Source organism: Hemiscyllium ocellatum, unplaced genomic scaffold, assembly GCF_020745735.1.
Source record: "Hemiscyllium ocellatum isolate sHemOce1 unplaced genomic scaffold, sHemOce1.pat.X.cur. scaffold_1187_pat_ctg1, whole genome shotgun sequence".
In the NCBI taxonomy this organism is placed as follows: Eukaryota; Metazoa; Chordata; class Chondrichthyes; order Orectolobiformes; family Hemiscylliidae; genus Hemiscyllium; species Hemiscyllium ocellatum.
In genome coordinates, this window is record NW_026867700.1 from 92083 (window position 1) to 118285 (window position 26203).

Sequence of the window (26203 nt, forward strand, 5' to 3'; positions counted from 1 at the left end):
CATGCTACTCGGTGTCAGCAACCCAGTGCGCATGTTCCACGGTGTCAGCAAAACATTACGCATACTCACGCAAAAGGCGGAAACACTCTGTGATCTTGTTTTGATGGACCAATGAGAAGCTCTGGAGGACCGGATGGAGACTGGTCCTCCTGCCGATCACAGCAAACCCATTGTCTGGATGCGGAAGTAGGACCATGAACTTCTGAAGTTGCTGCTGCTGTTCCTCTCTCTCTGAATGAAGATTGAGCTTCACCCCAGACTGCAACTTCCTTCCTCTCTCCAACATCTGTGAGTACAGCACGCTCTTTTCTCAACCCCTTTTCCATTCAGGAACTGAAGGGAAACGGAGTGAATCCAGGGAGGGGAGAGACTCTGGGAAAGTTAGTCCAGGTCTTTTTTCAATGGAAAATACAGGAGAATTGACATTTCAGGCTCGAGCCTTGCATCAGAAATGATGTGTGGATGTACAAAGGAGTCTCTGCGTCCTTCTAATCCAGTCAGTGCAAGTTGTCAGACAAGTGCAGCAATAGTGAGCAAGGCAAGTGGGATATTAGCAAGAAGAATTGAGTTGAGAAGTGGGGACGCCTTCCTGCAGTTTGGGAGTAACTGAATATATCCAAGGCTGAGTTCATCTGATTTTCGAACAACAAAGAAGTGATGGTTATGGGGAGGCAAGACCAGTACAAATCAGTTATAGAAACAGACCCTTCAGTCCAACTAATCCACGCTGACTATGTTCTCAAACTAAACTGGACCCACCTGCCTGTGTTAAACCTATATCCCTCTGAATCTTTTATATTGGAGTCATAGAGATGTACAGCACAGAAACAGACCCTTCGGTTCAATTTGTCCATGCCTACCAGTTATCCTAATGTAGTCTATTTGCCAGCCCCGGGCCCATATCCCTTCTATTATAGACCAATCCAAATGCCTTTTTAAATTCTGTAATTATACCAGTCTCCACCACTTCCTCTGGCTGGTCATTTCATATATGCACTATTGTGTGAAAAGGCTCCCCTTAGAGGTTCACCTACCTCCCAACTCCTTTACTCAGTGCTGTAATCGATGAAGGAAAGCATACCTTCAAGGAACTATGAACCTGCACTCCAAGGTCTCTGTTCAGCAACACACCCCAGGACTTTACCATAAAGTGTATAAGTCCTGCTCTGATTTGCTTTTCCAAAATCCAGTGCTTCACATTTATTTAAAATCAACTTCATCATTCATGTACTAATCCAAATGTCTTTTAAATGTTCTAACTGTATCTGCATCCACCCCTTTGTCTGGAAATTCATTCCACACACAAACCACTCTCTTGGGGACGGAATAAATGGAGACCGTCATGTCCTTTTATAATCTTTCTCCTCTCTTTCTTTCAAAATTTGCTCCGTAGTCTTGAATTCCCAGCCTAGAGAAAGGATTTTGGCCATTCACCTCATCTATACCCCTCACGATTTTATAATCCTCCTCTGCTCCAGTGGAAAAATTTCCAGCCTATTAACCTGAATGTAGGTATATTCATGGCAGGTCAGGCAGCATCCGAGGAGCTGCCTGACCTGCTGTGCTTTTCCAGCACCACTCTAATCTAGACTCTGGTTTCCAGCATCTGCAGTCCTTGTTTATACCCTTTAGATCATATCTACTTATGATCTGTTCAATGCTGGTGCAAACCTGACAGGCTAAATGGCCTATTCCTGCTCCCAATTTGCACACTCCTAGTCCAGGACAGCAAGAGACCATAAAACACAGGAGCAGAAATTAGGCCTCTCAGCCCATCAGGGCTGCTCCACTATTAGGTTCTGGCTGATCAGTTTCTCAATCCCATTCTCCCACTTTCTCTCTGTAACCCTCGATCCCCTTGATACTCAAGAACCATCTATCTACATCTGAAATCTACTCCGTGACCTGGCCTCCACAGCCTTCTGTAGCAATGAATTCCACATATTCACCACTCACCGGCTGAAAATGTTTCACCTTATCTTTGTTCTAAAAGATATTCCTTTTACTCTGATGCTGTGCCCTCAGGTCCTAGACTCTCCTACCAATAGGAACATCTTCCCCTGAACTCTGTCCAGGCCAGTCAGAATTCTGTCTGTTTCAATTTGATCTCCACCTCCCCCGAGTGAGAGTCTGTTAATCAGGATGAACCACACCCTTCAGGATGAGTTACAGCAGGAATTAGGTTCAGCAAAGTCAGAATGGAGGAAGTGATTGTAGGATGGAGATTCTCAGCTTTTAGGGGATGAGAGAGGAAACAAAGTTCAATATAAATTAGAATTGATCGGATGGGCTGATGGGCCAAGGAGTGGCAGAATGAGTTTAATTTAGATAAATGTGAGGAGTTTCATTTTGTAAGGCAAATCAGGGCACGACCTACATAGTTAAAGGAGAGTGTTGCTAAACAAAGTGTCCTTGCAGGTTCATAATTCCTTGAAAGTGGAATTGCAGGGAGACAGGATAATGAAGAAGGCATTTGGTACACTTTCCTTTATTGGTCAGAGCATTGAGTACAGGGGTTGGGAGGTCATGTTAGGCCACTTTCAGAAAACTGTGTGCAATTCCAGTTGCCGCCCTCTGGAAGAATGTTGTGAAACTTAAAAGGGTTCAGAAAAGCTTTACAAAGATGTAGGCAGAGTTGGAGGGTTTGAGCGATAGGAAGATGCTGAATACGCCAGGGATAATTTCCCTGGAGCATTGGAGGCTGATGGGTGGCCTTAAAGAAGTTTATAAGGGGTATGGATAGGTTGGACAACCAAACTCTTTTCCCCATGGTAGGCGACTCCAAACCTAGAGGGCATAGGTTTCACGTGAAAGGGGAAAGATCTAAAACTGACCTGAGGGACAACTTTTTCACACAGGGTAGTGCATGTTTGGAATGAGCTGCCAGAGGAAGTGGGGAGGCTGCTACAATTACCCATCCAGATGCCTTTTAAACGTTGTATGTGAATAAGAAGAATTTAGAGGGATACAGGCCAAATGCTGGCAAATGGGATTAGATGAGTTTCGGATATCTGGTCAGCAAGGATGAGTTGGACTGAAGGCTGTGTTTCTGTGCTGTATGACTTTAATCATCTTGCGTGAAAGCAGAAGTGTTGTTGTGAAGAGTGGACTTTCAGAGCAGCTTTCAAAGATGTTTTGCCTTTACTGAAGCAGAAGAAGTTACAATGAAATATTTAATTGGTGAGACAGCAACTGAGTACATGAGTACTTCTAGGATTTTGGTGGAATGTGGGAATTCATTGCACTGTGGGGGTGAAGTGCTTTAAGGCTTACCAGCAGTAAGGACAGTGTGCTGATTGGGGTGCCCAGTGAAGGGCTAGGTGGAATTTTGAGTTAAACTGCTCATTTCTGTTAGCCTTCGATGTTTTGTTTCCAATGCTATCCATCAGGAGCGGTGAATGAGTAACTGGTATTGTTAGAAGCCTTACAGTTTTCAGTACTGCAGGAATTGCATTATTTCATCAGCATTGTAAAGGTTACTGGCAGCAGCAGGAGGTGTGGGCTGTATTCACTAGAAATGATTAAGCATTTAGATCACATACATACAAGAGGGCTGGGGCGGGGGGGACTTGTCTTTTGATTTGCAGAAGGTGGGAGATTCTGGGAGCTGTGATCTGAGGCAAACACAACTGCGGTAAATCATAGAAGTCCTACAGCGTGGAAGCAGGCCAATCAGCCCATCAAGTCCATTCTGACCCCTCCAGAGAGCATCCTGCTCCCGCCCCTACCCCTCAGGGAATCAAGGGTAGTCGGGATAATGCAAGTAAGAAGAGGTGAGATGATGGATAGATCAGTCACGATCTTAATAAATGGTGAAGCAGCTTAACAGGCCAAATGGCCTACTCCTGCTTCTATTAAGACGAAACTATAACCCAGCATTTCCCATTGGCTAAGCCACCTAACCTGTACATCCCTGGGCACTATGGGCAATTTAGTAAGGCCAATCCAAATCAAGGTAGCTAAGCAATGTAGTGATGTGGAAAATGGACATCAGAGAACAATAGAAAGGAACAAGGAGAATAAACGTACCAGCAATTAAAACTGGATTCAAAAGATTACAAACAATAAAACTAAAAGGTCAGTGTCTGACTGTGTGCTTGTTATGAAGGTGTAGAGGTACTGTACCTTGAAGAGAGTTTAAAAATCGAGCAGAACAAAGTGTTCTAAACAAGATGAGAATGTAATATTTGGTCAACACAAATAGAGCAACTGGGTTGCCATGAGGCACAAACAAATTTAAATTTGGCCAATCAGTTTAAATTTTGCCCCAAAATACCAAAGTCCAATCAAGTTTGAATTAAGTATTTTGATAATATTAACACCAATAAAATGATCCGATGTTTGGACTATAAAACTGGGCATTTCTGTGAGTTTTAAAATTCTCTGTTGGACGTAAAGAGTAAAGTTGTTAAATGTTTACTTTTAAATATTTACCTTTGGGATAGTTCTTTGCCTCTCGAACTTTTACAGATTACTGCATGGGGTGAATCATCTCTATATTGCTGGTTTAATTGAGCAGAGGGGGTTACCCGTGTCGTAATAGCGCTGCAACGTAACAAAAGTGAATGAATTGACTGCTCACATTGAAGAGAATAATTATGATCTGAGACTCCTTACAGAGACATAGCTTCAGGGTGACAAGGATTGGATCCTAAATATTGAGGGCAGATGTGGCATTCAAGTCGAATGCGAAGCTAGGTAAAGGTAGAGGGTTGACACTGCTAATCAAAGCAACTGACCACAGGGTAGTCTGTTGTCAGCTCGGATTTCTGGTTTCTTTGTCCTTGGTTGATCTTCCTGTTCCCACACAGTTGTTGTCTGTTCTCAGCTGTGCTTCATTTCTGCTGAAGCTTTAACCTCCTTTGACACCTTCTGGAACAATAAAACATTCACTCAATCAAAGTCCAACCTACAGTCTCCCAGCCTGTAAACCATCCAGACACAGAATCATATTACCAGAAAATATAACAGAAAAGCGAAAAATTAGAATTAAATAGGTGTTTGTGTTTGTTCATTGGCAAGTAAACTAGAAATAGGGGTCTGCTAGGATTCTTATAGTGCCCTAATTGAAGAATTCTCTCTCCCTTACATCTAAGTATTAGCACCCAGCTATGATTTATAACAATATTTACATCAACAGAAATAAAGCATCTGTTATGCAATACAGTATGGAACTAGACTTTTTCTCTCTCTCATGTACGCGACACACACACACCCACACACGTCTATGGGGTGTATTTGTATTTGCAGATACATTGTGCATTTTGCTCAAAAAATGCACAATCTGCAGGCAGACAATACATGAAATATTTTATAAATTCCACTTTGGAAATAGAACCAGTCTGACTCAAAAACTGGGATACAGACAGACTCTGGCCTCACACCTTTAATGCATTGCCTGAGTTGAGTTGTCATCTTTTCTAATAAAACCTTAAGTTATCTCGAGTAGGTGTCTTATTAGAAGTTCTGGGATTTACATATTAATGACACCAGCAACTCATTCTAAAAGATGAAAGACTTTACAATCCAGGGTTCTTCAATGTATCATTTCAGTGGCATGACTCTGTAATGTTTTGCTGTAAACTCCGTGTATTATGATCTTATACTCCACAACCACCTGAAGAAGGAGCAGCGCTCCAAAAGCTAGTGCTTCCAAATAAACCTGTTGGACAGGTGTCATGTGATTTTTATCTTTGCCCAGGTTAGGGTGGATTGGCCCTGCTAAATTACCCACAGTGTTCAGGGTTTTGCGGGTGTGGGAGAATTGTTAGAAGCGATTTGATGCCACCTTCTCGTGACTGTCTGTGTGAACTTTGGTATGTTCTCCCCCTTCTGTCTGCGCAGGTTACCTCTGGGTGCTCCGGTTTCCTCCCACAGTCCAAACATCAGCAGTTTCAGATGGATCGGATTCTTATGGTACCAAACTGGAGGAATTCTCTCTCCCTTACATCTAACTATTAGTACCCAACTCTGATTTATAACAACATTTACAGAAATAAAGCATTTGTTATCAAAATAGACATAGAGACAAACAGCATAGACATCAACATTTGCTTTCTCTCATGCATGCATATAAGTGTAAAGGGTGAATTTGTATTTGCAGAATTATATTTTTACACACATAGAACATTACAGCGCAGTGCAGACCCTTCAGCCCTCAATATTGCATCGACCTGTGGAACCAATCTGAAGCTCATCTAACCAACACTATTCCATTCTCGTTCAGATGCCTATCCAATGACCATTTAAATGCCCTTAAAGTTGGCGAGTCTACTACTATTGGAGGCAGTATGTTCCACACCTCTACTACTGAGTAAAGAAACTACCTCTGACCATCTGTCCTATATCTATCACCCCTCAATTTAAAGTTATATCCCCTCGTGCTAGCCGTTGCCATCCAAGGAAAAAGGCTTTCACTGTCCAGCCTAACTCTCTGATTATCTTCTGTCTCACTTAAGTCATCTTTCAACCTTCTCCCTAAAGAAAACAGCCGCACGCCCGTCAGCCTTTCCTCCTAAGACCTTCCCTCCATACCAGGTAACATCCTAGTAAATCTCCTCTGAACCTTTCCCAAAGCTTCCACATCCTTTCTATAATGCGGTGACCAGAACTGTACGCAATACTCCAAATCTGGCCGCACCAGAGTTTTGTACAGCTGCAGCATGATTTCATGGTTCTGAAACTCAATCCCTCTACCAACAAAAGCTAACACACTGTATGCCTTCTTAACAGCCCTATCAACCTGGGTAACTTTCAAGGATCTACGTACTTGGAAACAGAGGTCTCTCTGCTCATCTACACGACCAAGAATCTGACCATGAGCCCAGTACACTCATTCCTGTTGCTCTTTCCAAAGTGAATCACCTCACACTTTTCCACATTAAACTCCATTTTGAACCTCTCAGTCCAGCTCTGCAGCTTATCTATGTCCCTCTGTAACTGCCAACATCCTTAGTCAGTATGCACAACTCTACCGCCTTTAGTGTCATCTGCGAATTTACGAACCCACCTTCTATGCCCTCATCCAGGTCATTTATAAAATGATGAAGAGCAGTGGACCCAAAACAGATCCTTGTGGTACCTCACTAGTAACTGAACTCCAGGATGAATATTTCCCATTAACCACCACCCTCTGTCGTCTTTCAGCTAGCCAATTTCTAATGCAAAACTTTGATTTGTTCAAAAAATGCGCAAAATGCTGGCAGTCAATGCAGGCAGTGAATGCATATAATAGTTTGTAAATTTCACTTTGGAAACCGAACCTGTCAGATTCAAAATTGGGATACAGACTGACTGTGACCTCGTACCTTTAATGCATTGTCTGAGCTGAGGTGTCACCTTTTGTTACAAACCTTAAGTTATCTCGAGAAGGTGATTTGTTAGAAGTTCTGAGATTTACATATTAATGATTCCTACAACCCATTCTGAAAGATTAAAGACTGATGGTTTGCCACGTCTGTATGTTGAGTTTCTCTCTGGTGTTGGTGTCAATGCCTTGACCCCGGGTCTGGTCGTTTCTAAAGACGCTGTATTGCAGGTTTATCCTGAATTTAGACAGTTTTTCTTTGCTTTCCAAAATCAGATCTGCTCACACTGAGCAGTATCCCAATGTTGTGAAAGATGTGAACTTTCAGGTAGTGTTATTCAAAAGAGATGTTTTTACTTTTTTGGCCCTGTAAGATCCTGAATTAGCACCCTTCAGGAGAATTAGAGTGGAGTGAGAATGGATGGGGGGTTGGGGAGAGGGTGGGATGGTGCTTTCAATTTTGTAGAATAACAAACGAAAAGATTGTTCTGCAGAAAAAGAATTGCTTGTTGTGAATTTCTACCCTGGACTGATGTGAAAGTGAAGATTTGAGACCGCCCAAGGAATCCCTTGTGGACTCAGACCTGTAAAGCCTCTCTCTTGGTTCGTCCCGGAAATCGTACTGTTTGGAAGTCTGGAATAAAAACTTGTTAGTTATGGACAGTTTAGTATAATTTTAGTTATCTCCTTTATTCACTAATAGCATCACTGTGACAACATAACATTGATACCTATAAGCTAAACTAACTAGGTTCTAATAATCTAGGAGAGTAGGTTACCAGCTGTCCAGATGCCCAGCAGGCGACTCCAATGTATTGATACAAAGTGGCTTCCTTTCTACAAAAGTTTGAAAAAGGAATTGCATGTTCTTAATTAGACAGATAACAGTGAAAGACAATAATTCATAAGGAAGAAAAGCTCATTGACAGATCTGTGAAGCTTGACTAATCACTCCTACAGGCCCGAAGCCATTCGTCAGGTGGGAAAAACAGCTGAGTTAGGCGCCTGCGAGCGAGATAACCTCCTCTCATAAAGAGGTATCAGTCTCAGCTAATTGGAGAGTTCACAAGATAACCTCGCACAGCTCACATGTCAGATACAGTTGTTTTATAAAACAGCTTCTTAGTAAGGAGGGCAAACGTTCAATCATAAAATGGTTTCCCGACACATTGTGCAAGAATCTCTTCAATATCCGACCGAGAATAATTTCTAAGCTGGGAGCAGACTCCTGCTTTTTAAGCCCTAAATCATTCTGTCCCTGAGGCTGAGATGTTACCGTGAGGTTTCATTTCAACTGATTCATTCGTCTTCGAATGGAACATGCCTTCTTTTCAAGTTTGTGATTGAAATTCGAATAAGACATAAGATCTGATTAGTTAGAATTGATAGTGGGGCAGTCTGTAAAGTCTGTAAAAACAGCAAGTAAGTTAAAGCTTTATCAATATTTCCTTTCACAGAGTTTGCATTTCATAACCAGAATTGGCTACTCAAAAGCACCAAAAAGTCTCGAAGCGCAATTAAAGTCAATCCATAGCAGCTAAGCACTAAGAGTTAATTTTCTACTGGATTCAACAGGCTCAGCACTAAAATGGTGTCCTTTTGAACTCTCAGGTCAGGGTTTTGTAACAGCAAAGATTTATTTTCTCTGGGACTGCCCTGCTTGCAAGGGGTATAAGAATCCATTATAACTGACAGCAACTGACCGTTAATTACAAAGCTTTTGATAGTACCGAGTTTCGTTTCAGGGTCAGAATCAAACACGGTCATTAATTTCACAAGGGAATGGCTGTGAATGTTATCACTTGGTGTCCTGTTCATACAGATTCACTGATGCTAAGGCAAACGTTCTTAATTGTCTTACAGCATCCTGTTATCACTTGGTAAGCCCAGGTGTCCCTATCTTTTGCATTCTTTCGGATCCCCCCTTTTCTGAGCCTTGCTGTCTGTCTATTTTCTAGTGCAATAAATGTGTTCTATAATTCAGCATTACATTGAGTCTAAATGTTTAAAGACAAGTTTTAAGGCTATAGACCTTCTCAGTGACAATGATGACTTTTGTAATCTCTTTTTACAGAGTATTTGATATGAAAACTGAAGTTTAAAAAACAACAGATGAAGGGCTTATGCCCAAAACACCGACTCTCCTGCTCCTCAGATGCTGCCTGACCTGCTGTGCTTTTCCACACTTTTCGACTCGGACTCCCAAGCGTCTGCTGTCCTCAATTTCAAGTCAATGTCTGACAGTCGTTCAGTCCATTGGGCCTGTAACGAGTTTTGACTAAGATTCTGTGAGAAGGAGCAAAGTTTTTTGGTCCCTGTTTCAGTACGTTTTCAGCATCAGTGGGACGGAATGAGAGATCCTACTGTTACAGTGCACTGAGTGTGGAACCTAAAACAGTTATTCAGCCTGGAAAGAGGAATTCACGGTGGGGAGGGACTGTACACATGTTTGTGTACCGCTGAAGCTTCAGCCATGGAGAAACCCGAGGAATCCCTCCCCGTGGAGAAATCTTGGAAGTGTGGCGACTGTGGGAAAGGCTTCCATGTCCCGTCTGTCCTGGAGGCTCATCGGCGCAGTCACACTGGGGTCAGGCCATTCTCCTGCCCTGAGTGTGGGAAGGGGTTCAGCAGTTCCTCCACCCTGCTGAGGCACCAACGGGTCCACACAGGGGAGAGGCCCTTCAGCTGCTCCGAGTGCGGGAAGGCCTTCAGCAATTCCTCTGACCTACTGAAGCACCAGCGTGTCCACACCGGGGAGAGACCATTTGCCTGCCCAGAGTGCGGGAAGGGGTTCAGCAGTTCCTCCGCCTTGCTGACCCACCAGTGGGTCCACACAGGGGAGAAGCCCTTCAGCTGCCCCAAGTGTGGGAAGGCCTTCACCCAGGCCTTTTCCCTGCTGAGGCACCAGAGTGTCCACACCAGGGAGAGACCATTCGCCTGCCCAGAGTGCGGGAAGGGGTTCAGCGATTCCTCTGCCCTGCTGACCCACCGGCGGGTCCACACAGGGGAGAGGCCTTTCAGCTGTCCTGAGTGTGGGAAGGCCTTCACACATGCCTCCAACCTGCTGACCCACCGGTGGGTCCATACCAGGGAGACGCCCTTCAGTTGCCCCGAGTGTGGGAAGGCCTTCAGCAATTTCTCCCACGTGGTGATCCACCGGCGGGTCCACTCCGGGGAGAGGCCATTCACTTGTCCTGAGTGCGGGAAGGCCTTCAGCAATTCCTCTGACCTACTGAAGCACCAGCGGGTTCACACCGGCAAGCGGCCCTTCAGCTGCCCTGTGTGTGGGAAGGCCTTCACCCAGTCCTGCAACTTGCAGAGGCACCAGCGGGGGCACCAGCGCTCCCAACAATCGGATTCTGCCGGTGAGGCTGCTGTGGGTCACCCCCAGGACTGAACCTCCTGCCCAGTCTGACAGTGGGAGAGTTGGTGGGCTTGTTTTGTTTTCTGCTGGACAGCACCCACTCCCACGGTGGCTCAGTGGTGAGTAGCATTGCCTCCCAGTGCCAGGGACCTGGCTTTGATTCCACTATTGGGGCAACTATCTGTGTGGAGTTTGCACATTCTCCTCCTGTGCCTGTGTGGGTTTCCTCTGGGTGTTCCGGTTTCCTCCCACAGTCCAAAGGTGTGCAGGCAGGGTGGATTGGCGAAGCTAAATTGTCCCAGTGTTCAGGGATGTGTAGGTGTGGTGTATTAGTCAGGGGAAATGTCGAGTAATAGGGTAGGGAAATGGGTCTGGGTGGGTTACTCTTCAGAGGGTCAGTTTGAACTTGTTGGGCTGAAGGACTTGTGTCCCCACTGTAGGGATTCTGTGATTCTATGAACGCTGCTGCTCATTGAGCCCGGGACTGCGCATTCCCACTGAAACAATCTGCACAAACCTAAGCCTGCAAGGCCATTGGAGCAGAAGTTAGGCCATTCAGCCCATCGAGTCTGCTCTGCCATTCGTTAGAGACAAAAATAAACTGCAGATGCTGGAATCCAGAGTAGGCAAGCAGGAGGCTGGGAGAACACAGCAAGCCAGGCAGCAGCAGCAGTGAAGTCAGTGTTTCAGGTATTAACCCAAATCATTGACTTCTCTACCAGAAATGATTTACCAGGATGTTGCCGAGAGGTTGAATAGACTGGGGCTGTTTTCGCTGGAGTGTCAGAGGTTGTGGGGTGACCTTATATGGGCTTATAAAATCATGAGGGGTATGGATAGGGTAAATAATCTCCCTGGAGGTTGCACAGTCCAGAACCAGAGGGTTTATGGTGAGAGGGGAAAGATTTAAATGGGACCTAAAGGGCAACCTTTTCATCCAGAGGGTGATGCATGTATGGAATGAGCTGCCAGAAGAAGTGGTGGAGGCTGGTACAATGACAGCTTTTAACTGGCATCTGGATGGGGACATGAATAGGAATGGTTGAGGGGGATGTAGGCCAAGTGCTGGAAACCGATCCTTTGGTCCAACTCATTCATGCTGACCAGATATCCGAAATTACTCTAGTCCCGTTTGCCAGCACTTGGCTTGTATCCCTCTAAACTCTTCCTGTACATACACCCATCCAGGTGCTTTTCGATTAGATTCCCTGCAGCTTGGAAACAGGCCCTTCGGCCCAACACGTTCTCACCGACCCTCCGAAGAGTAACCCACCCTAACACTACAGGCAACTTAGCATGGCCAATTCACCGAACCTGCACATCTTTGTGACTGTCGGAGGAAACCCGCGCAGAGATGGGGAGAGTGTGCAAACTCCACACGCAGTTGCCAGAGGCTGGAATCGAACCTGGGAACCCTAGTGCTGTGAGGCAGCAATGCTAACCACTGAGCCACCGTGTCACCCAAGGCTTGTGCATGTTGACATTGTCCCAGCATCCACTACTTCCTTTGGCAGCTCACTGCATCCATGCACCACCCTCTGTATGAAAAAGTTGCCCCTCGCGTCCCTTTTAAAATGTTTCTCCTTTCACTTTAAACCTATTCCCGCTAGTCCTGGACTCGCAGGGAAAAGACCTTGACTATTTACCCTATCCGTGCCCCTCATGGCTTTTTAGACCTCGATAAGGCAACCCCTCAGCCTCTGAGACCCCAGGGTAAACAACCCCAGCTTATTCAGCCTCTCCCTGTCCCTCCAAACCTTTCCTACTCATGCACTTATCCAAATGTCTTTTAAATGTTGTAATTGTGCCCATGTCCACCACTTCCTCTGGAGGTTCATTCCACACGTGAACCACACTCTCCACATGTCTTTTTGTCAATCTCTCTTCTCTCACTAAGTTTGTGCCCCCTGGACTTGAATCTCCCATTCTAGCGAAGAGACAATTACCATTAACACTATCTATGCCCCTCATGATTTTACAAAACTCACCTCTCAACTTCCTCTGCTGCAGCGGAAAAAAAAAATCCAGCCTTAATTCCAATTCGCTAATAATAGTGCAGCAATGATTTCAGGTCTTTGTGTGTGTCAAGGATCTCTCCTTTCTAAGCCAATGCAGTCCCTCTTATGTTCACCTGATCTTAAAATGAATGGTGCCCTATTCATTTAAAATGTGTGTTTTCTGGGCAAAGTCAGTCCTGGTGGGGAAATAGCCGGTGACGTCTTATTCTGGGAGGCTGCTTCTGACCAGGTTTAGATTAGATTAGACTAGATTACTTACATTGTGGAAACAGGCCCTTCAGCCCAACAAGTCCACACCGACCCTCCGAAGAGCAACCCACCCAGACTCATTCCCTCTGCACCTAACACTACAGACAATTTAGCACGGCCAATTCACCTGACACACTTTTGGCCTGTGGGAGGAAACCCACACAGCCATGGGGAGAATGTGCAAACTCCACACAGACGGTTTGTATGCTCTGTTTTGAGATGTAGGAGTAGAATTTCACAATAAAAGATGAATGCAGCCTTTATTCATGACTCATTATTAAAGACACTTTCTGCATTTACAAATGTGATTCAGAAGCTTCTACAAATGAATCTTTAATGTCAGTCAGGATTTTGAGAGTCACTGTGGCTCTGTCACAGCACAGGGGAGGACTCTTTTTCAGACAGAAAAGAATCCTGCAGAAAACTCTCCCACATCAGATGACCAAAACCAACATGTTTGTAACAAGCTGTGAAACTTGAAAGGGCTCTGAAAAGATTGACAAGTATGTTGGTAGGGTTGGAAGGTTTGAGCCACAGGAAGGGATTGAATAGGCAGGGGCTATTTTCACTGCAACATCGGAGGCTGAGGGGTGACCTCAGATTTATAAAATCCATGAGGATCTTTTAGGCAGAGGTATCCCAGGAGTGATAAATTTGGCCAAACCACAAGGTCTTTTCCCCTGGGTGGGGGGAATCCAGAACTAGAGAACAGAGGTTTGGGTGAGAGGGGGAAAATTTAGAAGGGACCTCAAAGGGACAAGTTTTCTCACACAGGGTGGTGCATGTACAGAATGAGCTGCCAGAGGAAGTGGTGGAGGTTGGTACAATTACAACATTTAAAAGGCATCTGGATGGGTACATGAGCTAAATGCTGACAAATGGGAGTAGATTAAATTTTGGATGTCTGGTCAGCATGGACGAGTTGTACCGAAGGATCTGTTTCAGTGCTGTACATCCCTACGACTAGGCCCCTCGGGTTCACACACAAAGAAACTGTCAGCAACGTTGGGTTTCAGAGTTCGGTTGAAGTAATGTGGTATCTTTTAGAGACTTCGACTCAAAAGAGATGCACAGCAGGGAAACAGACCCTTCAGTCCAACTTGTCCATGCTGGCTGTATATCCTAAATTAATCTCATCCCATTTGCCAGCACTTGTCCATATCCCTCTAAACTCTTCCTATTCATGTTCCAATCCAGGTGCCTTTTAGATGTTGAAATTGTACCAGCCTCCACCACTTCCTCTGGCAGCTCATTCCATACACACACCACACTCTCCGTGAAAAGGTCTCCCCTCAGGTCCCTGTTAAATCTTTTCCCCCTCATCATAAACCTCTCGTTTTGGATTCCCCACCCCAGGGAAAAGATTTTGACTATTTACCCTATCTGTGCCCCTCAATTTTATAAATATCTACCAGGTCACTCCTCAGCCTCTGATGTTCCAGGGAAAATACCTGCAATTTATTCACTCTCTCCCTCTAACTCAAACCCTCCTACCTCAGAATCATCCAATCATTTCAAGTTTCACTACATCCTTTCTGGAGACACAATTTGCAGGTGTACAGTGTTATGGACCAGGCCAGATCCCCTCAAAACATTCTAGGAAGGTAGCCCAGGCCCTAACTTTTTTTAGTTGTTTCAGGCAGAGGTACCTCAGGAGTGATGTAGCTGGTCAAATCACTTGGCTTCGAGGAAAACAATTTACTTACACACCGCCGAATGAAACAAAAGCAAAAGGAATCAGAATTTAGAATAGCAGCCATTTATAAACCCGACCGTCACGACCTCCCCACAACTTAAGAAAGCAGCTGTTCAGATTTCCTGAAACATTCTCATAAACACACCCCCACGGCAAAAAAGAATGGTCAGTTCAAACACAGATTCTTAGAGGAGAGATTTTAGTGAGAGAGAGTCAGCCAGAAACATTTGTTGGAATCAGGGAACCTTTCTCCCCCCAGTAGCTTCAGACAGACTGCTTGCTCAAACTCAAACCAAATCAGGGTTAACAAAAAGGAGAACCGTCCTTTCATCGTACAAGCGTTTTAGAAAAAAAAAGTCTCAAACCCTTTTTCCCGATTGTTGCCTTAGCCAGTATCTGTTAGCCATTAGCAAAGTCCCTAACCCCAGATGAATCAGAACCTCTGCCTTTTACAACCTCTCTTCAAAAAAAAACCAAGAACAACATCATCTTAAAGGAGCAGCATTGTCACAACAGAGAGCACCTGAACTGAAACATTTGTATTGAAAGGCCAGACAGTTAGCAGGCTAAGACAACAGTTCTTCAATTTAGCCAATCAATTTAAACCAGGCCCTTTGGCTTCCAAAAACCTGTTAAATTTCAATCTGATGGTTTTGAAAACAGAGAAACAATCCTATCATAAAAAAGAAAGATATGTCATCAAGGGTACAAAAGGGGGCAGTTGGACAGAAGCCTGAGCTAAACAAGGAACAAAGAAAGCTACGGCACGGGAACAGGTTCTTTGGCCCTCCAAGCCTGTGCCAACCCAGATCCTCTATCTAAACCTGTTGCCTGTCTTCTAAGGATTTGTATCTCTCTGCTCCCTGCCCTTTCATGTATCTGTCTAGATACATCTTAAATGACACTATCATGTCCGCCTCTAAGACCTCCTGTGGCTACGCGTTCCAGGCACCCACCACCCTCTGCATCAGGAACTTGACACGCATATCCTCCTTAAACTTTTCCCCATTCACCTTGAACTTGTGACCCCCACCTAGTAATTGTGTCTCCCACTCTGGGAATAAAAGCTTCTTGTTCTCTACTTCGATTAGATACACTATTGTATGGAAACAGGCCCTTCAACCCTTCAAGTTCACACCAACCACCTGAAGAGTAACCCACCCAGAGACATTCTCCTACCCTTTACTTACCCCTGACCTGGCAACTTAGCATCACCAATTCACTTGACCCACACATCTTTGGATTGTGGGAAGAAACTAAAGCACCTGGAGGACAAACAATCAGAGACGGGGAGAATGTGCAAACTCCACACACATGCCCAAGGCGGGATTAAATCCAGAGGCCTGGTGCTGAGGCAGAGGTGCTAACCACTGAGCCACCATGCCACCCCATGGTTTGTAGATCTCATTCAGGTTCCCCCCCTCAATCCCCATCTTTCTAATGAAATAATCCTAATCTACTCAACCTCTCCTCATAGCTAGCGCCCTGTTTACCAGGCAACATCCTGGTGAAACTCCTCTGCACCCTCTCCAAAGCATCCACATCCTTTTGGTAATGTGGCAACCAGAACTGTGTGAAGTATTCCAAATGTGGCCGAACCAAAGTCCTATACAACTGTGACATAACCTGCCAACCCTTGTACTCAATCTCAGGGAAGGAAAGCATTCCATATGCCTTCGTGACCACTCCATTGACCTGTGTTGCCACCTTCAGGGTACAATCGACTGAACACCCAGATCTCTAACTCCCCCTCACGAGAGCTAAGAGTCCTCAGTTCTATTGAGGGGGGGAAATTGGCTGTCAGTCATCTCTGTATTAGAGAATGCATCATTTTAAAAAAACTGAGAAGGACATTCCTGAGAGAAGATTCAACAGAAGGCGGCACAGAGTATTCCAAACGACACGGAACCTGGCTGTAATCTGAGAGACTAAATTCTATTTTTTGTTACGAGAGGGAATCATATTTATTGGATCAGCATATCACAAGAAACTTGTTTTATTCCGGAACAGTCAGTAGTTAGAAGGAATTTATTCGGTTTGTTAATAGTTTAGTTCATCTGTTCACCGTTACTGTTGGATAAATAAATGGATTTTTGTTGATTTTAAAAAGTGCCAGGGATTTATTTTTAAACTTTAGAGCAGGTTACACCACTTTTCACATTAATTTTACAGATTATAGGGCGATGCACTTCTCTTTGGATCGCTGGTGGGGTGGGAGTTGGTGTCAGCTTTCGCTTTCTAACAGTATTGACGTGATGTCATGCTGAATGCAGTGGAGTCAATATTAATCCCAGCGTCCTGCTCTGGTTGTGGGTGAATCGCCTTAATTTGGCCACTGACTCAGAAACAACACACAGAACCAACTGCTGAAACAATGATTCACACTTCATTGCATATAGCAACCAAAGCTAAAAACCCTCAAGTAAGCAAGTTCAGCCTCACCGCTGCCACCCTCCCCCAACCCCGGCTATCACCTGATTGCTGGCAGAATTTAACCGAGTTTCCATCGACAGTGCGCATCTCTGGAAGTGTCAAGGGGTTTGAAGCAATTTTGTTCTTCCAATACTGCTGCTGCATCGTTCTGGAACGAGCACATGGAACAATACAGCACAGTTCAGACCCTTCAGCCCTCGGTGTTGTACCAGCCTTTTATCCAACTTGAAGATGAGACTAGCCTGCACATCCCTCAATTTACTGCCGTGGATGCTCTGGGAGAGGATGCAGAGAAGGTTCACAAGGACGTTGCCTCTCATGAAAGCAAAAATCCTCTTTGGATTTCTTTTGATTAGCGTAAACAGGTACTAATGTGGGTCTTCTGTAAAAGCAAAGTTGCATAAAGCAAACGTGCGATAAGTGGGGGATATCAGTTTGCTGATGAGGGATGGGAAGGGACGATGAAGAAGGGTGGGTGGAGGCTCAGGCAGAGCGAAAACACTGAGCTGACCAGCCGGGCCCTGTGCTGGAGACTCAATGGGACAGAGACAAATGTATCTATTTCAGATCCACCTGCAGGGGTTGGACAAACATTACGTTTCACCCAGGATAAAAATGTCCTCCATCTGCTCCTGCAATTCAATTCTGTCAGACAGCACTGGTAGTAAAGTGGGTGTGAGAGCAGCAAGTCCGGCAGAAAGGATCCTCTTGCCCTTCCCACTTCACCCACTAAATAGGGTTCAAGGGGTGACTCAGCGGCAGTAACAGCAGAATATACTGGCACTAGAGTGTGTCCAGCAGAGATTCTCACGATCGATCCCTGGAATGGTACGATTAACATACGATGAATGGCTGATGGTCCTGGGATTGTACTCATTAGCGTTCAGAATGTTGAGGAGAGATCTAATAGAAACTTACAAGATTATGCTTGGCTTAGAAAGGGTGGATAGTGGGAAGTTGTTTCCATTAGGCGGAGGAGACTAGGATCCAGGGACACAGGCTGATAATTAGAGGGGGTCAATTTAGAACAGAAATTAGGAGACATTTCTTCAGCCAGAGAGTGTGGGCCTGTGGAATTTATTGCCAGCGAGCCCAGTGGAGGCCAGGACATTAAATATCTTCAAGGCAGAGATTGATAAATTCTTGATTAAGGAATTAAGGGCTACGGGGAGAGTGTGGGTAAATGGAGCTGAAATGCCCATCAGCCATGAGTAAATGGCAGAATGGACTCAATGGGCTGAATGGCCTTACTTCCACTCCTATGTCTTATGGTCTTAATTCATTGATGTTGACTAGATATTCTAAATTAATCTAGTCCCATATGCCAGCACATGGCCCATACCCCTCTGAACCCTTCCTATTCAGAAACCATCCAGATGCCATTCCCATATTGTAATTGTACCAGACTCTACCATTTCCTCTGGCAGCTCTTTCTTTACGCTCACTACTCTCTGAGTTAAAAAGTTGCCCTTAGGTTTCTCTTAAATCTTTGCTCATCCACGTCATCCTAAAACTATTACACTTTAGTTCTGGACACCCCCAGACCCAGGGGATAATACCTTGTCTATTTATCCAATCCATGCCTTTCATGATTTTATAAATGTATACAAACGCCTCTGCCACACTCGGGAAAACAGCCCAAAACAATTCAGCTCAAACCCTCCAACACTGGCAGCATCCTTGTAAATCTTTTCTGAACGCTTTCAAGTTTCACAACGTCCCTTTGATAGGAGAGAGACCAGAGTTGCACACAATATTCCAAAAGTGGCCTAACCAATGTCCTGTACAGCCACAACATCACCTCCCAACTCCGATACACAGAGGATTGGGAAAGTTGTATTTTGTGGGTTTTGAAATCTGGGAAAGAATGGAGGTATAACCTGAACTTTTGAGGGTCAGCTTGGAAGCATCAACACTTTGGGGGGTGGGGGGGGTGGTGCAGGAAGAAAAGATGAGGGAAGGAAGCCAAATGTGCTGCAGCCAACACAGAGGAAGAACAGAGGATGTAAAACTGTTGCAGCCAGCTTGAAGCTGCAACGTGGATCATTGCGTGTGCTCTACTTGAACCTGATGCATTTATTTGTGAGAATCAGATGCATTTTAAAAATAAAAATAAGGTATCGCCCCTTCCCCATTTGCTATTATCCGTCCCTCCTCACCCGGGTAATTAAGACATACCTGAGTTGGCAGAGTAGATTCCCGCCTTGGATTCACTCCAGTTGCTACAAGTGAACAGATTCCCCCCTCCCTCTCTCCCTCCCAGGATGAGGAGTTGCCCAGAGGAGGGTGTTTCACATTGAAACTGATACAGCCACTTCAGCGTTGTGATGTCAAAAATGGGGCAGGGAGCGGGGACAGGCCAACAGTGGAACTCTGCAGCAGATGGAAGGAGAGCAGTTTGCAAAAATCCCTTCCCTTCAAAAGAATCCTCACAGTGTGGAAGCAGGCCACTCGAGCCAACAAGTCCAAACCAATGTTCTGAATGGTAATTCACCCATACTCCTTCCCTTATTGCCCTACATTTATCCCAGAGTAATACACTGAACTTACACATCTTTGGACACGATGAGGGAATTTAGCATGGCTAATCCACCCTTGAAGATCTGGATCCCAGGCGGGACCCCTCCGTTTTGAGATTGGTCAAAGAATGAATGGAATGCAGACTGTACAAAGCAAAGTTATCAGTTTCATAAAGCAAGGCAGTCTGACGCAATTCTGTCCAGCAACACAGAAGTTAAAGCTTCTGTGCTCCGTGGTGAAATTACAGAATTACTTTCGAAAATTACACATCATTTACATGTTTTCTAAGAGACAGCACAGCCTTAAAAGACCAATCAAATGTAATAAGATGACATGATTGACAGCAGCTTAGTCCAATATTTCCTAGGAAACAGACTGTTTTACTCTCAAAATCATCCCGTGCTTGCTAGTTCAAGGTTAGTTCGAATACCAAATTCATATGATTCATATTATTCAACTCCATTGTTTTCTTTTCCCCAAAGCTAACCAACTCAGCAAAGCAGCAATTCAAGTTCACAGTGTCAAATCATAACCTGAAGCCATTTTAAAGTGAAAAGCCATTTTGTGGTTAATAAAAACCTACATACACCTGTTGCTCCTAACAAGAGCCTAAATTCAAATTTTAAATTCTCATCTCCCCCTGGATTCATCTCCATCATTGCAAGCTCATCAGACGAGCCCCTTGTAAGGTGGGGGGTGGGGGTGGGGAGTGGGTTGTGGGGGTGTTGGGGGGCTGTGGGGATGGGGGGTGGGTGGGGGGGGGGGGGGTGGGGGGAGTGGATGATAATAAAGATCGAACTTGCCCTGCTGTATGGATTTGCCATTGCCAGCATTGGTGCACAAGGAGGAACAGTTTACCTGTGAATCCTGAGCAACCAGAGACTGTGCACCAACTATGCCAGGAAGATGTCCTCGTTTGCTGAGGGACTGAACATTACCAAGAATGACTATTGCAGTGGTCAGAGACTGAACAGTTCATTTACAAAGCAAGTCTAAACGGTCTTTACCCTGTAAAGGTGTTGTGTGCCAGTTTGATACCAGTTGTGCTGTGGGCTACCCTGGTAAGCCTTGCCCCATCCAAATAAGTCACACCGCAAAAGAGAAGATAGGGAAATGTTATCTTTCGGATACAATTTGTTTCTTCAAAGTCACAATAGAATATTTGGCAGGGACGAATGTACTGACCTCAGCAAAAGACTTTTTGACCCCAAATGGCACCAATGTCTTCCCAATTATGGGATGGGTGGTACTTTTCTGGGACAACAACCGCATCTCTTACCAAAAGACTCATGTATTGAACAGCCTCAAGGAAGTCACAAAGGTAGGCATGCCTCTTATTTGCAAGGTCCCTCCCTTACCTACATGAAACCTGGTTATTATTTTGAATCAAGTAAGTACTCCTCGTGCTGTAACTGTAGGAACATAGTCTCCCCTGAGTTTTGCACAGAATGGAAGAATCCAAGAGCTCTACAAAACAGTAATATCACACTTTGGGATATGCAGCTCTCAGTGACTTTTTGTTTTGTAGGAGGATTTTCAGGAGTTATTAGCCATCAAAACCGTATTTATATCGTTTGTGGTCTCACCCTTTTGGGTAATGAGACAACTGCTGCTTTATTGAGATCAGGATTTAAAATTTGAATGTAGGCTGTTGTTAGGAGCAACAGGTGTATGTAGGTTTTTATTAACCACAAAATGGCATTTCAATTTTAAATAATATTTTAAAATAATATAACAAAATGGCTTCAGGTTATGATTTGACATTGAACTTGAATTGCTGCTTTGTTGAGTTGGTTGGATTTAGAAATAAAGAGAACAATGGAGTTTGCATAATGTGAATCATAAGTAATTTGGTATTCGAACTAATCTTGAACTAGCAAGCGTGGGATGATTTTGCACGTAAAACAATGTTTCCCAGGAAATATCATTGGACTAACCTGCTGTCAATCATGTCACCTTATTACATTTTATTGGTCTTTTCTTGTCATTAAGGCTGTGCTGTCTCAAAAATAAATAATGTGTAATTTTCAAATGTAATTGTGTAATTTTGCCACGTAACATAGAAGCTTTTAACCTGAGTTGCTGGACAAATCTGTGCGGGCTGCCTTATTTCATTAAGCTGATAACCTTGCTTTAAATAGATCGTACTCCTAGTGATTCTTTTGACCGATCTCGGGGGTCCAGACCTTCACCCTAACCTGCAGAACCCCGAACACTATGGATACACTTACCTCGGCCAATCCACTCTAACCTGCACATCTCTGGACACTGCGGGTAAATTAGCATGGCCAACATACACTAACCAGACCATCCTTGGGCATTAATCAGTAATTTAGCATGGCTGAGCCCCCCTAACCTGCACATCACTACACTGTGTGGGGAATGAAGCTCGGCCAAGGCCGGGGTTACCACGAGGTTGGAATTCTCTCCCAGAAATGACAGTTGATGGTGCCCTCACCAAGATGGCCGCCCGCGCTCCCCGCCCCAAGACAACATGCGCCTTGCCCTCACAAAGATGGCGCCCGGTTGCCAGGCAACTCGCCGGTGAAGTAAACACTGGGCCTGTGGGGCTTTTATTCGCGGCCTGCGGCCTCCCCCTAGGAGTTTATAAACTCCCCAGTCTCCCTCCTCCCGCGGTTCCCAATCCTACCCTGTCTCACTGTCTCCTCTCCCGGGGGCAGGAGCCAGGTCTTGGCGCTCGGGCCTGGCGACCTCCCCGGGATGTTTCTGAAACCTGGTCCTGTTCTGAAGAAGGATCCCCGGACCCGAAACACGTCCTCACATTTCTCTCAACACGAGCTGCCGGACCTGCTCAGCTTTTCCAGCGGTTTCTGTTCTTGTTCCTTCAGCCGCCGGCGCCATTCCTCTCCCACACTCAGTAACACGGTCTTTGTCCGGCCGCGGGACCTACACTGCACATGCGCCAGCAAACAAGGGGCGGGGTCCCGCCGTGACGTCATGGCGGGCTGAGGGGGCGTGGTTGGGGAGACCACCAAACAATCGGAGACAATGGGGGCGGGGCGATCGTTTTGCCGGCCCCCAGCCGCCAGAAAGGTGTCATTTAAAAAAGTTTCAAAGTAGTTTTTTAAAAACTTTTCAGCCAGTTGTGAAATGTTATTCTAGACCTCTGGAAGGGTCAAACATTAGGAAAGTTTCAAACATGAACAAAGGGATAGTAAAAACGATAAATAAAAATAGGTAAGTTAACTTACAAAAGAAACCTCGCACTAAATATCAAAAAGGACAACAAAAGCTTCTGTTGGTATGTTAATGGGAACAGAGTCGCTGAGCTAAGTGTGGTACCTTGGAAGATGAGAACTGTGAGTTCATGGGGGAACACTGAAGTGGCAGAGATGATCTCAGTTTTTATATTGGCAGACAACAGAACTATTCCTATTAGAATTGGCAAGTCTGGGGCTATAGAAAGAGTAGAACTTAAACAATCAACATTGAGAGGGTAAAGGTACACAGCAAGCTATTTGGATTGAGGACAGACAAGTCGACTGGTGCTGATGGCCTACATCCTGGGTCCTGAAGGAAGTGGCAGTGGAGATAGTGAATTCATTACTTACAAAATTCCAAAAATCTCTGAACATGGGAAAGATTCATTGCGTTTATTTAAGACTTGATATATATATGTTCTTGATTGTCAAGGGGATCAAAGGTTACGGGAAGAAAGCTGGAGAATGGAGTTGAGAAACATCTCAGCCATGATTGAATGGTGGAGCAGACTCGATGGGCTGAATGGCCTAATTTCTGCTCCTGTGTCGTATGATCTTATGGTTCCATTGGTTTGGAAAAATGCTAATGTAACACCTGTATTCAAAATGGGAGGGAGGCCATATGTGGGAAATTGCAGACCAGTTCGTTGAACATTTGTTATAGAGTCATAGAGATGGAGGACCGGAAAATTTGTGGCTGTAAGAGCTGCTCCTTTTTTGAGGTATTTTCAGTTTTGGAGGTGATTTCCTTGAATTCCAGGAACAGCTATTAATGTTTTATATGTTGATGCATTGTTTTGGAACTTTGGAGTAAAAAAATCAAGACAACAGCAATTTCAAAATGGAGAAAGACAGCCAAAGGCAGTGAGCACATGGTCTGTAAGGGAGAGAGAGAGAGAGAGAGAGAGAGAGAAAGAAACGTATATTACTAACGGACACAGCAGTGAATCTGCATAGTTACTGCCTCTGCTGTTTGAAATCATGTCTCTCTGAACATCTTGGAAAAATTTAAAAACAGCAAAATTCACAGCTGATCTTGGAGGAAAATGTGTAGGAGAGCTCACAGCACAGGAACAGATTAGTGCACACTTTTTAACGTGTAACCTTGCTGTAAGTCTGCAGTAGTGAATAGAGTGGGTTTTTTCTTGATTATATGGTTTGAGATTTTAGAAGTTCACCAGCGAGTCCACAACAGGGGAATGGCCAATCACCTGCTCCAAGCACAGGAAGGGATTCATCAATTCCTCCAGCCTGCAGACACACTAGCGGGACGACACCAGGCACAGCATGCTCACCTACTCTCAGTGTGGGAAGGGCATCACCCCCTCCTCTAACCTACGGAGGCACCAGTGAGTTCATGTGCCAGCAAAGGGTGATTGAAGGAACAAGGGCTGAGTGCCATTATCGACTGGACTATCAACCCAGTTCTGGGGACTCCTCGGGACTCCTGCGTTTGAATCCCGCCACAGCAGATGGCGGAACGGGAATTCAGTCAGAAATCTGGAGTTCGGAATCTCACGATGAAATCATTTTCTGGGGAAAGAAAACCATCTGATTCACTCATGTTAGAGTCTGTCTGCAACCCAATCTTGAGTCAGACTGGTTCTGTTTCCAAAGTAGGGATTTCAAAGTTTGTGAGAAGATTTGTAGCTCGGGTGCTCGTTGTTGTGGTTCTGTTCGCCGAGCTGGGAATTTGTGTTGCAGATGTTTCGTCCCCTGTCTAGGTGACATCCTCAGTGCTCGGGAGCCTACTGTGAAGCGCTTCTGTGATGTTTCCTCCGGCATTTATAGAGACAATCAGAAGCGGCAGATACAAATCAGTATAAATGCTGGAGGAAACATCACAGTAGCGCTTCACAGGAGGCTCCCAAGCACTGAGGATGTCACCTAGACAGGGGACAAAACGTCTGCAACACAAATTCCCAGCTCGGCAAACAGAACCACAACAAGTAGGGATTTATAACATGTCACATGGATTGACTGCCTGAAGATTGTGTGCTTTTTGAGCAAAATATAATGTATCTGCCAATAAAATTCTGCAATTGCAATTTTACCCCATAAACTGATTGGTGTGCATGTTAGTGTGTGTGTATGTGCAGAGAGCATGTGTTTGCATACGACCATGCTTGGTAACGTGTGTGAGTAATGGGGTACAAGCCTGTATGAGTGGGGTCACTTGTAGTGTGACATGAGTCCAAGGTCCCTGTTGAGGCCATCCTCATGGGTTCCGAACTTGGCTATCAGTTATACAACACACATTGGATAGGGCAGGGTGGGGCTTGTCTTACAATTTGCAGAAGGTGGGAGGCTCTGGATGCTGTGATCCAGGGCAAACACATCCTAGAGGACATTCGTTCAGAGAGATGGAGCTGGAAGCCAGGCTGCAGACATGTTGAGGATAAAGTGAGAAAGTTAACCAGGCACTTTACTCTGGGAGACGGTCATTCCCCTCTGGAGAGAGCCTTTTGTTTGCATCAGTGGATAGGGTCAGGTGGGTGTAAGTGCAGGACTGGCAGGTAAAGGGGATCTGATAGAGGGCTGCAGGTTGGAGGAGTTAACTGGTTGGGCAGTGGGAGTAAAAACAACATTGGGGAGGGGGAGGTGGTGGTAAGGGACAGAACAGTGACAGGGATGGTCTCCGTTCTCTGCAGTTGTCAGCAGGAGCACAGATGGCATTGGTGTCTGTTTGGTGCCAGGATTCAGGAACCGATGTGCTCAGGGCTGGAGAAGTGGGAAAGGGAGGTTGCAGTGGGTGTGGTCCAACAATGTCAGGAGGAGAGAGCCTCTGCTGAGGGCACATGAGAAGTTAGAAACTACTAGGACAAAGCAGAACATCAAAGCTCTGGGTGGCTCAGTGGTTCGTACGACTGCCTGACAATGTCAGGGACCTGGATTCGGTCCCACTCTTGAGCAGCTGTCTGTGTGAACTTTAACAAGTTCTCACTCTTCTGTCTGCGTGAGTTAGCTCTGGGTGCTCCAGTTTCTTCTCACAGTCTAAATATCTGCAGTTCAGGGTGGATCAGCTGTGCTGAAGTGTCCACATATGTGCAACTGAGGATCGGTTAACCATGGGGAACTGTAGGAAAAACGGGTGGGTCTGGATGGGATACTGTTTGGAAGGTCAGTCTGAATTTTATGGGCCAAATGGCCTGTCGGGATTATATGATTCTACTGCATTAGCCAAGCATCTATTGAGAAACGATTGCCTCAGGTCTGCTGTGGGTGGAGTGGGTTCCAATTCATGAGACACTGACACCAGTCCTGAGGAAGGTGGGATTTGTGCTGTCAGTCCCCCAACCTTTTGGTCCCCATCCACTCTCTCTCCTCACACTCTGCACTCACCAATTCTCTGTGCTCAGCCTTCTTCTCTCTCTTCCCCTCATTTTCTGCACCCCA

General features: G+C 45.2%; 1 protein-coding gene and 1 long non-coding RNA gene across 2 annotated transcripts; one reads left to right on the forward strand and one right to left on the reverse strand.

Annotated features, from left to right (window-relative positions):
* Positions 1-187: 187 nt before the first annotated feature.
* On the forward strand, positions 188-11022 carry LOC132809416 (gastrula zinc finger protein XlCGF8.2DB-like). The gene is made up of 2 exons (XM_060822555.1): positions 188-288; positions 9381-11022. Exon 2 carries the CDS (start codon positions 9780-9782, stop codon positions 10701-10703), a length of 924 nt encoding a protein of 307 aa, XP_060678538.1. The 5' UTR covers positions 188-288; positions 9381-9779; the 3' UTR covers positions 10704-11022.
* LOC132809417 (uncharacterized) lies at positions 4584-20635 on the reverse strand. The gene is made up of 2 exons (XR_009642307.1): positions 20594-20635; positions 4584-4872 (listed from the first exon to the last, which is right to left on the reverse strand). It is a non-coding gene; the product is annotated as an uncharacterized LOC132809417 (long non-coding RNA).
* Positions 20636-26203: the final 5568 nt, after the last annotated feature.

Bases quoted from the DNA above. Each gene is read 5' to 3' on its own strand.
- LOC132809416 (XM_060822555.1), top strand. From the start codon at position 9,780: ATGGAGAAACCCGAGGAATCCCTCCCCGTGGAGAAATCTTGGAAGTGT.